This window comes from Poromitra crassiceps, assembly GCF_964638095.1.
Source record: "Poromitra crassiceps genome assembly, chromosome: 2".
Lineage (NCBI taxonomy): Eukaryota > Metazoa > Chordata > Actinopteri > Beryciformes > Melamphaidae > Poromitra > Poromitra crassiceps.
Genome location: NC_139624.1, coordinates 100,561,541 through 100,573,821, shown reverse-complemented (window position 1 = coordinate 100,573,821; position 12,281 = coordinate 100,561,541). Strand labels below are relative to the sequence as shown.

Sequence of the window (12,281 nt, the reverse complement as noted above, 5' to 3'; positions counted from 1 at the left end):
ACAAAGTCACCAGTGCCACATGAAAAAGCTTGTCCACCCTTTGCAATCAGTGCAGATATCTGATAACTTGCATTCTGGAGGGGGGAGGGGGGATTAAAAAAAAAAAAAAAAATCAAAATCCGTGGCGGGCCAAAACAAACAGAGCCAAACTTGGCCCCAAATTGGGCACCACTGGCCTATAGGTTCATGAAGCAAGCTTGCCCCTTCCCTCATTTCCATCACTGATGTGCCCTTGAGCAAGGCTCTTAACCCCAACCGCTCCAGTGGAGCTGCTCAGTGGCCAGCAGATCAGACTGTGGTTGTACTGGTCAGCTTCCAGGTGTGTGTGTGAATGTGAACAGGGCACTCCTGAAAAAGAGAGCATTGCTCTCAGTGAGACTCCCCCTGTATAAATAAAGGTTAAAAGAAAATCCAAAGAATGCTTTTTTTGGCAAATGTTATGTCTGTTTTATCAATCCACTAAACAAGCCTAGCAATTTTAGACGTCATCAAAATAAAATAAAGCTGCAACAAGTCGCAATTTTTGAGAGAGAAGAGTGAAACAGAGCAGAGCTGTGTGTGTGTGGCGTCTAGATTGGCTCAGCGGTAGAGCTGTCGCCTCACACCTAGAAGGTCCTGGGTTCGATTACCACCTGGGACGCTGTGGGCGCCGAATGTGCCCCCCCATATCCTCAGGTGCCCACTGCCCAGCTGGGCTATCTCGTCAAAAAGGGCTTTTCTGTGTGGAGTTTGCATGTTCTCCCCGTGTTCCCCAGGGGTTCCTCCATACAACATCAGTATGGACCCCCACTAAAAACATGCAGAAGATCGTCATCTGACCAGTGACGACTACAACCAAAGTTGGTCCCCGGGCGCTGTACACAAGAAAGCTGCCCACTGCTCCTGGCCTGGCCACCAGAGGAAGGACAAGCCTGGATGGGATAAATGCAGAGACTATATTTCACCGGCCAGCATCAGCATGAGTGTGTGTGTGGCCGCATGCACGTGTTGGGTTGTCGTGTGACAATAAAAGATGGGTTTGTCCGTCTAGTTCTTCTTCTTCTTGAAGAAGCCTGACGGACTACCCCCATTGACTATGAATGGAGCGTGGGGGGGGGGGGGGGGGGGGGGGGGGGGGGGGTATGTAGGATATGTTTAGCTTATGTTTAGTTAACATACTGTATACACAGTGTTAAAATTAGCACAGTGGGCAGAGGAATCTACCAGAGACACAGAGATGAGTTTGTTGCCAAATCCTCTTGTCACATATTGGGTAAGAAGAGCAATGGGCTAAACACAATGCAATATGAGACTAGTGTGCTCTCATATTGTGTGAGCTGAGATTTGAATGGACAGCCATATGGCTCTGTAAGTCTAAGTTGGTGGTGATGATCACCAGAATGCGTGTTGTTGAGAAGAGCAGGCTGTTTGTAATGTACTCTTGGCTTCTTTCTTCTTTTTTTAGACTTGTTTCCAAGGTGCCTCCATCAAAATGCTTCTGCTTTACAGTATGCTGCTTCATAAATATCTACACTTGTGGTTTGTTGTTGTGACCTCCCATCACAGTGCCAAAAATGCTCTCTCTCTCTCTAATTAGCTCCATGGAAACAGCAGTGCTTTGTGCACCGGAGACTTTTCAATCATTAACAAGCCATATGTGCGCTGTTTTCCCCAGCTAACAAAGCGTGCTGTCACACACTCAACTGGTTCAATTCAGGGTCTCAGGGGTCGATTTGTTTATATATATATATATATATATATATATATATTACTGCATCGACTTTGTGTGCCTGTGGAAGCCGTGCAGTGTGTCCTTGTACACACCGGCTCTCACCAGGATTTCTACCTGTATCAAGAGACAGTCTTGGCTAATTTTGACTTTTTACTGCCGCCATTGCATAAGCATTTATTATGTTTGTGAGCTCCCTGAGGGACTCAACAGCAAGGCTGATTCATCAGATTAGTGGCTAGAAGTCTAGATCCTTGAATGTCATATTTGCATACACAGCACTAACTTTTTGTCTTAGCACAATGCTGGGTGGCAGGTACGGAGACTTTGAGGCCGAGAAAAACGGCTAATGGGGAAGATAACTCATAATGAAATGACCAAACAAAATGCCAGAACTGCCATATTTAAACTCTCTGAAAGGACATGGGAGACAGAGAAGAGGTTATATAAAGAGTGCAGGCGTGCTTTGCATTGTGATGATGCATAGGTTGAGCATGCTGCAAGGTGTGTATATGTACAGGTGTGTGTGTGTGTGTGTGTGTGTGTGTGTGTGTGTGTGTGTGTGTGTGTGTGTGTGTGTGTGTGTGTGTGTGTGTGTGTGTGTGTGTGTGTGTGTGTGAGTGAGTGAGTGAGTGAGTGAGTGAGTGAGATGAAAGCCTCATTCCCACTCACAGCCTCTATAAGGCAGTTTCTCAAATGGGGTCCATTCACTTAGAGAATATAGATTCTACATTCTACTTCTACATTGTAGAAGAATGACTGTTTTGATCCTAGTTTCTCTGTTATCTCTCTACAACACAGTTATGTAATTCTGGACAAAATCATATCTACAATATACAATATACAAATATTCTCAGATTTGGGTTCAAGAGACAAAATATCATCAAATGGGGTTTGTGGCTCTGATGTGTAGTAAATTACACAATCAGTATTGCACAGTTAAAATATTTAGTGCAGTTAGCAAACATCTGGTCATAGCATCTTTGTCTTGTAAACACATTTCAATAATGACAGACTAGTAGAAAGTATAACAAGCTTTAATGATACAACATTAATTTTGGCGTATGACTCCATGATATGATGACGCTCTCCTGAGATGATGAGAGGGCGTCGTCAGTGAAGAATAGGATAGGAAATCCCCCATAGGGAATTCTTCAATCAGGAGTCATGACCGATGGTGGTGGTCAGGGGAGGAGGTGGGGCGAAAACAATTGCTTCAGCGATGATGATCAGCAACTGAGAATGACACATGGCACATACACAGCACATAGCAAACAGAGTAAAACATGGACCCTGATATACTACGCTGATTAGGTGATTGGGATCAGCTGGAGAGGAATACCTTGGGCTGATTGGTTATTGCCACATGTGTGGTAAACTGTGAATGGGTGAGGAGACAGCATCAGAGAAAGGGGGCGAGCCTAACAATGAATGGGTTATACATCCTCAAAGAAAGGGGGGCGTGCACTGTGATATGATGAGAACTGGGCGTTGCTGTTAAGTAGCCTCATTATTGAAAATAGTCCAAGACATCATGTAATTTGCACAATAGTTATGCTACATGGCCAGTAGCTACTGTAGCATTAGTGTTAGTTATGCTACATGGCCAGTAGCTACTGTAGCATTAGTGTTGGTGAAAAAAACCTGCAAGGTCGTACGGCAAAAAGCTGAAACAGAATCAACATTTGGAGAAACGCAACCTGACGTCACATTGCGGCGACTCCCACAACCCTCCGCTAATCGCGGCAGCACCTGATCCTGTGTGAATGCAGCCTAAAGCAGTGCAGCTGGCTCCCCTCTGTGGTTTCCCCTGGGAAACGCGCGCTGACCTCGTCTGAGTAATGTCCAGCGTGCTGTCTGACAACAGCAGAATGGACCCTGCTCTCTGTTCATCTCTCTCCATCTAGCCCTCACTTCATCATTGGAAAAGAAAAGTGGAAAAAGTAGCTTCCTCCGTTTGCTCCACTGTGATGAATGGTGCTCTTTCTTATGTTGTTGTTTTCTCCCTCCCCCTCCCCCCTTCTCTCTGTCTCTCTCTGTCCTGAAGTAAAAGGCCTGGAGACTGGGAGGAGTCGATATTCGTGCGGCACAAGGAGTGTGGCTACAGGTTGCGAGACAACATCCATTTCCATATGTACATCAGCACCTCGCCGTGCGGGGACGGCAGGCTCAACTCGCCCTACGAGATCACCACAGACCGTAAGACACACAGGCCTTCCTCGAGCCTATTTTTTCTTCTTAGTTTTATAACACTTTAATCTCTCTTTTATTATTATTATTATTATTATTATTATTATTATTATTATTATTATTATTATTATTGTTGTTATTATTATTAATAATAATTAGATTAAATGTGTTGCAGCAGCAAATAGAATACAGCAAAGACAAAAATATATACTATATATAAATAAGAAAAGAAGCAGTTGGGGAATTAAACATGACACAACAGAAAAAAAATACTGATAATAAATAAAAGAAATCTAAGTAGTGTACATAAAGAGCTAAATACATAAATAAACTGGAGGCCACATGGTAGAGTGCATACCTCTGCCAGTGGGCATTGAAAGTTAATCATTTCTAAGTTGGCCAATGACCTTTTTAGCCCCGATGAAGACCTGAGGGGCGAAACATGTTGGCATGTTTTTTAATCCCAAGTACTGGTCTAATGCAAAGTTCACATTTCGCCAAGAACGCTTAAAATTCCCGGATGTGTTCTCGACATGCCCACTTTACCGAGGATGCTCTGGTTGGTGACTTGTGTCAACTTCGCAAGGCACATATCCCAGCATTAATTTCGGCATTTGCGGAGGCAGAACGCAGCAGAGAAGACGCCATAAGCTCTGGGAAGTTTTTTTTTACAGTTTAAAGTTTTATTTCATCACTAAATTAATTTCTGATGACTTTTGATGCCTACAATAAGTGCCACTTTACAAACATTTATGGCGAAAAATGGCAAAAAAGCTCCAGAGCACAATTGGCTGCATCTACATCAGCTGAGCTTTTTATTTTTGTAGTACTGCAGGCGGCCTCTGCGCTGGTATTGCGCAATACCCTCAAGAACGCATCGTCTCAAACTGCCAACAGCGTTATGTGTGCTTGTGACCTAGCAAGTTCATTCTTCCAAGAACGACTCGCAAGGACGTTCTCCCCAAGAACACAAGAACAAGAACGCATTCTTGGTATTGAGAAACGGCCATGGACTCTGATATACTATGCTGATTAGGTGATTGGGATCAGCTGGAAAGGAATAGCTTGGTCTGATTGGTTATTGCCACATGCAGCGTGGTAAACTGTGAATGGATGAGGAGACAGCATCAGTGAAAGGGAACAAGCCTAACAATGAATGGGTTATACAACCTCAAAGAAAGGGGGCGTGCACTGTGATATGACCTGAACTGCTGCTAAGTAGTCTTCATTATTGAAAATAGTCCAAGACATTATTAAAATGGTAAAAATATTTGGGAATGGAAAAATATGAAAATATAACAGTTTGATTTATTTGCAGGGTGTGCACATGGAAACAATGAAAAACAATAGGGTTTCAGAACCCCTAAATATTTATAATATGAAAATACAGAAATTAATCCAGTCTCTCGCTGTCTGTCGGTCATGCCTCAGTGTTAAGCATGTTTATAGAGTGATCATTTTCTCTGACAGATATTCTCCCCTCACCCCCCCCCCCCCCCTTCCAGACACTGTCAAGAGGCTGGCATCCTTTTCATGTCACATTACGTCTTCCGCCTCTGTCACCCGCGCCGAGCTGACTCCATGACGTTTTAGTGCTTACCCACTGAAAATAAAATGTAGATGCATGTCGACGGTTTGCCCGGGCATTTTTCTCTGTGTGACTTAACGCAGTTAGAAATGTAATCTACATTGCTGGTTTTCCGTCAATAAAATGTATACGTTTCATTGGAACTGCATCATTCAGTCGATGAAGAGGTGTTCATGAAACCAGTAGGGGGCGGAGGAGGCAGGCTTTGAGCTTTGAACTCTTCTTGGTCATTAAACCTTTTTAAATTTTCCGCAGTGCACTTTTGCAGATTAGGTAATTACTTATTACCAATTTTCTCACTTTCTTGGGAAGTTGAGGCTTAAATTTGGAGACCTATTAAGTTATAATATAAAATGTTATCAACACTGGATCATAGTATTGGAGTGATCTAGTGTCATTTCACAGAGAGCAGGGAAATAGAAAAACATCTGTAACCAATTAACTTTTTTGTTATTGGTCTTTTTTTTTTTTATAAATTAAATATAAAAAAAAAGAAAATCCTCATTCTAAGCCTCTGTTTCTTTTCCTGATACAATGCAGTCTATTAATATGTATACTGTATATTGAATTAAGGGAACAGTATTAAAGTAGCTTCCCTCCCACAGCCCAGACTTTCCCTCACAGCCAGCTACAATCCAGTAAAAAAGCCTGCTTCATTAACAATTAGGCAGCCAACGGTCCCAATATAATCAGATGTAACTTCTTAAAAGATGCTATTTGCTTCAATTAAATTCTCTTTTAATTGAGCAGGAGTGTGGTGATATTTTTCCTTCAGTGCAAATTAAGGGTTTGATGAATGGATTAATGCAGCTATCTGAATGGATGCACACTCTCGCCGGGCCAGTAATGATTCAGTGCAGCATGCTAGAATTACAGCTATCACCTTATTACTACAGCATTTATTAAAGTGTTATTGCTTGTCAGCTGATGGTGACATTTGCTAATCCTTTAAATTAGAGGCAGCTAATTATACACGTGAGCACCACTAATTAGTACTGTAGCTAAGAGGATTCCTAATTGCACAATCACCAACAATAACTAGTACATGAAGGGAGTGATATGTAAGGGATAATGCACAGGAAGCCTGACTTATAAAGGTATAATATGCAACTATTTATTTATTTATTTATATCCACTCATATAAAAGTTTTTTCTCTCAGTCATCACTTATGACCCATAGAATTGTGGTCCGGTGTGTTTATGTGCACACTTATCCATCATACATAAATCAGCCTCACATATATTTCTGAGTAGGTGCAGATCAATGATAGGCCCCTTAATGTTATTCACGAAGCTTGTCTCTCTGTAAAACATTAAAAAAGAAAAGAAAAAAACGCTGCCCCTTCTGTATTTTCGTGTTTTCACAATGTTTTGCTATGTTTGTGGGCAGAAACATTTTGTGTGGTAAAGCAAGGTTGGCGGTAACTGGGGAGAGTGAGCAGCGCAAAACCGGTTACACGCAGGGATTAAACATTTGTTTTTGTTTTTCGGATAGTTTCACAGCGGTTATGGTATAAGAGTACAAATAAACACATACCTCCAAACCATGGAGGTATAAGCTCTAAAAACACCTCGCAAAACACTCTGGGATGATGCCACATTTCCTGGTTTCAGCGGACTGCCTGATTCTGCTGTCAGCCTGACTCCCAGGCAGGGCCCCCACGTGGGGCTCTGAAAACCTTGCCACCAAAAAACAGAGCAAAACATTGTGAAAACAGACACATAAACACACCGCCAGACAATTCTATGCGTCATAACTGATGATTGAGAGGGGAAACTTTTTTATGAGTGTATTTTATACCACTATACCTTTACTTTTTTTTATAAAGACTGGCTCCCTGTACAGTACATTATCTGCGTATTGCAAAGGCATTAATTATTGGACACAAAATATTGACTATTACAGGCTACAGTAATTTACAAGCTTCTGCCAAAAAGCAGTTCAGCAAGAATGAACCATAGAAACGTCTGTAGCTGGTATGTTATTTGAGGCGGGAAAACAAGGCTTTGATTTTTTTTTTAATAGACACGGGTCATTGAAAGTGCTTGAATTTATATTTTTTGTGCAAGAGTAGAAATTAAAGTTATTTTGATTATAATTTTTTACGTAACATGTAACACAGCACATTTGAGAAGTCGACAAGTGCATGCTGTTGTTTCAACTCCCACCTGACCTCGCAGTAAAATCGCCAGTGCATGTGAGAATTGTTTCAATTGCTGGGTCTAAAATGAAGAGCCTGGTCTTCTACCTGCTCTATTTGTAAAGTGCCTTGAGATAACTCTTGGCTATATAAATATTAAATTGATTGATTGATTGATTGATTGATTGATTGATTGATTGATTGATTGATTGATTGATTGAAGTGTGCACACATTCAAGCCTCTCTCTCTTTTGAATTGTTGTCAGTAAGCTTCTGTAAAGTGCCATGCTTGTTCTTATTATAAAAATTCTCAGTGTTGTAACAGTAATTAACCTTGATCCGTGTCTCAAACTATGTCGTGTTGGGTCTTTGAATTTGAGGGAATTGGGCCTGGAAAGAATTTGATTTTTAAGAAAGGGTTGGAACCACACGCTGTGGTGGAAAGCAGGCGGTGACGGGGTGTGTTTGTTGTGTTGGCAGTGCACAGCAGCAGACACCTCATGAGGAAGCACCACAGCCACCTGCGGACCAAGATAGAGTCGGGCGAGGGGACGGTCCCCGTGCGAGGCCGGGCGCCGGTCCAGACCTGGGACGGGGTCCTGCAGGGCGAGCAGCTCATCACCATGTCCTGCACCGACAAGATCACCAGGTCAGTGGTGCTTGTAGGCAACACAATTGGCAGAAGAAAATTTGGCATTTTATGTGTCTGCAAACCAGGGATATGTAGAATATAAATTTGAAACAAATCTTCGGCAAAATATGTTTCTAAAACGTGGCATTTAACGTTTCTGCAAACCTGCAATCTCAACAAAAATTTGAAAAGAAACTGTTAATTTGAAATCATTGCTGCCTCTCCAACATGTCTATGCCCACATGTGTCTACGTCCTCCATAGCAACCCCAATGCCATTACTGGCCACCATGCTATTTCATTATCAGACTCTATAACATTGATACGTATCTAGAAATGTGATGTGCAATTTAACGTATTTTGGTTCCGAAATATTCATATATGTATCCGTGGATTGAAGAAAGATACAATGCTGACATTTGATTCTGGTGAGCAGGCTGTTGTAGGCGTGGCCTGAGAGGGGGAGGGCGTGAACACTACCTGTGTGTACGACTACGTACACAGTCATGTTGCATGCCGCCTGCTTGCCAAGGTGATGTAATTTCACTCTAAATCAAAAGTTCCCACTTTCATCCTACCTTTATTCCACTTGCTTTTGTTATCTGTCCCCTGGCTGAGAACTAAATTAGGCAAAAGCGCTTTTCCATTTTTGCGTTCTGCTCCCTCTCCATCGAACTTACTGCAAACTGATTTAAAGCCGCGTGAGCTGGTCTCTCTTGGTGAGTTTAAACCGATAATCTAATCTGGTTATACCAGATAAGGTGCTGCTCTTGCTTTGCTTTGTCCAGATTAAAATAGGTTTGGCCCACAGGTTTTGATATTGGACTATTATTGTTTGGAGCGCTCTTACAGAAAATTCAACTTTGTTCTCACTTTTATGCAATTTTGACTGTATTCAGACTTGATGCATTGTTGGTCTGCAGCTTTTGTGTTTGTCTCGATGCTGCTTTATTGAACAGGTCTCCCTGGAAAAAGTGGTTCTTAATCTCAGTGGGGCTAACCTGGTTAAATAAAATAAATAAATGATCTGTTCTTCTTCAAGCTATCCACTCTATAGCCTTATGTGCCACTGATAGTCTCAGGTAGATAAAAGACAACATGTCAGAGGAGTTCAACATCACGTTTCTACAATGACAAAGCTCTTTATGGTCGCGGTCAAGGATTCATTTTTTTATGCCTCCACTGGCAACAGTATTATGTTTTCGGGTTGTCTGTACGGATGTCCGTCCCTTGCTCACAATATCTCAGGAACACCTTGAGGGAATTTCTTCAAATTTGGCTCAAACGTCCACTTGGAACAAATGATAAACTGATTAGATTTTGGTTGTAAAAGGTCAAAGCTCAAGGTCACTGTGACCTCATGACCACCCATTTCATTCTCGTGAATGCCTTATATTCCCTCCCCCATATTTCTTAAAATTTTGCCCAAATGTCCACTTGGATTCAAGGATTTTATTTATTTATTTTATTTTTATTTATTTTATTTAACCTTTATTTAGACAGGCGAGTCATTAAGAACAAATTCTTATTTACACTGACGGCCTGTGGCTCTTGCTGAACTGATGAACTGATTAGATTTTGTCGGTCAAAGGTCAAGGTCACTGTGACCTCACAAAATACATTTTTGGCCATAACTCAAGAAGTCATATACTAATTATGACAAAATTGAACACAAATCTCTTATTGGATGAAATTATGAAGTGATAACATTTTATATCCAAAAGTTCAAAGGTCAACTTCACTGTGACATCATAATGTTTTGCTTACCACTGTAGCTGTGAAAATGATATTGGCTCATTCTACAAAAACGGTGGAACTGCTGTCACTTTTTCAGTCACCAAAATCCTTTAGTTTACCTAATAATCACAATAATCACATTAATGATATTGATTTGGACCCCAAGACCAGCGTCTTCACTTCCTCTCTCTGGATGACAACCAGGACAGGGGGGGCTCCTGTTCCTCTGGTAGTCCACTACGGTTTTGCTGATATTGAGCTTTAGGTGATTGTCGTACCATGTGACGAAGCTCAAAGTGAAGACAGCATATTTCTCACTGGAAATTATTCATGGTACCATACATGTCAATAGATAACTTCTATTTAGCCAAAAAATACACGTACAGTAATACATTTGACTAAATTCCTTCAAAGTCTTCTACATAATTTATATTTGATGAGTCTGGACAGACATGAATGTAGACCGCAACTTGACTTGTTGGCGGAGGCATACAACCGCGAGGCAGTTATTCCTCGTCTAGTAGTATACAGGTATATTTGTGTTCATTGTTTGTGAAAATGCCGTAGTGGACGGACACAGGATACCTTTGTATGACATGGAAAACCAGAGACAGAGATAGGATGGACACAATACAGTACATACCAGTGTATGTAAGATGAGCTGATTAAATAAAGCATTTTAAATGGTGCTTTATGAGCCAGGGAAAGGTTTGTCTGATATTTACCTTTGTGTGTCATACAGCCAAGCTATATGCCAAGCTGTTGACTATTGATTTCCCATATGTGACTTGAACGGCTAATCCCATTCTAATGAATTAGTGTAGTAATCACATCATTGTTTTAATCCCCAAATCTGTAGGCCTGGCTCCCTTCCAGCTAACATATCATATGATCCTTTGGTCTGGCTTAGATTTCCCTTTTCTCACCACACAGCAGCACCAAATGGACTTGATAACAAAACCTAGCTCAGTTTCGCTTGATGCTAACAGTGTTGTAGCCTACCAGATCTGTGACAACAAAAGGGATTACTTTAGCATTTTGAATGTTAGTTGTATTGTGCATTACCAGATACATGTCACAATGTGAGGAGGCTTCGGCATTTCAGTTAAACTAAAAAAGAAATTAGGGCCTTTTCTCTTATTGATTATGTTTGACCTATAGCACTTTAACACTTTCAGTGCCACGGCCCTTGGGCAAAAGGTTGCTTGCTGTGCCACATAGGCCGCAATGCATTTTAAAACAGTCATATAATTTCTTTAATAATTACTATGTAAACACTGAACACGCACAAATAACGATGAGACTCTCTTCTATCACCTGCAAAAAAAAGTTTATTGATCCCATTTTCCGTTCTTTAGTTATGAGCCGGAGAAGATAGCTTGATCGAACGAAAAACAGAGCTTTTTTTCTACGAGCTGAGATAATGAGCCTTTTGTGAAATTAAACATTTCAAGCACATCACTGACTCTGAAGCTAATTTTCTGATGTAGTCACACCTCAAAAATAATTTCCTTCAATAAAACAGTGAAGGCAAGGGAATTTTGTTTGGAAGAATAATATTTTTAGCTGAAACCAGCAGCGCTGGCGCCTGCATGCGCTGCTGGTTGCAGCTTCTTGCTGATCTTTTGCTGCTGGTGGGCATCGGATATTCTGGCTTGCGTTTGCCAACCCTGTCCTGCTGTCTGGGTCTGTGTTGTGTACTTGGCTCTGCGTGCCCACCTCCCCCCCTCCTCCTCCCCCCCCCCCCCCCCCCCGTTGTGGGAGGAGTGTCTCTCTGCTCTGCTGTTTTCTCGTTTTCTCTGCCTGTGCTCAGCACTGAAAAAGTCAGCTAGATCCTGCTTTTTTACAGCCGCGTGTACCAGCTCCCATGCTTCGAGTTGAGAATAATAACAAATCCACGGCTGATCATGTGTTGCAGCGGACACGGAGGCTGTTGCAGCGGACATCGAGGTGCTCAATTGTGATAGCAGATTGGCTGCTGCAGGGGCACAGCTAAACGTTGCTTCAATGAAGCCGCTGCATACGGACGGATGCGATGCGATTTCCTTCCCCCCAATGACTTCTTCTGTGTGTTTCACTCCACGTTCTCTCATCTGGAGAGCGCTGTCGCCACCTAAGGGTTCTGTAAAATAGGTTAGACACATTCAATACCTCTGAATATTGTAAGAGGCGATGTAAGAGGCATAGATCGACACCCCCCCGTCAAAAAAAAAAAATCGAGTTATGACGCCATTTGGCGTCGCTGGCACTGTACGGTAAATTTCTAATGACGCCATATGGCGTCGCT

General features: G+C 41.9%; 1 protein-coding gene across 1 annotated transcript in view; it reads left to right on the top strand.

The window, feature by feature from the left end:
* The window catches only part of adarb2 (adenosine deaminase RNA specific B2 (inactive)), a gene marked incomplete at both ends in the record, with an annotated part of 311,120 nt that overhangs the window by 280,674 nt on the left and 18,165 nt on the right, over positions 1-12,281 (top strand). Inside the window, 2 exons of the mRNA XM_083632113.1 lie at positions 3,756-3,907; positions 8,108-8,276. Of these exons, the coding sequence (XP_083488239.1) occupies positions 3,756-3,907; positions 8,108-8,276 (321 nt within the window). The remainder of the gene's footprint in view (positions 1-3,755; positions 3,908-8,107; positions 8,277-12,281) is intronic.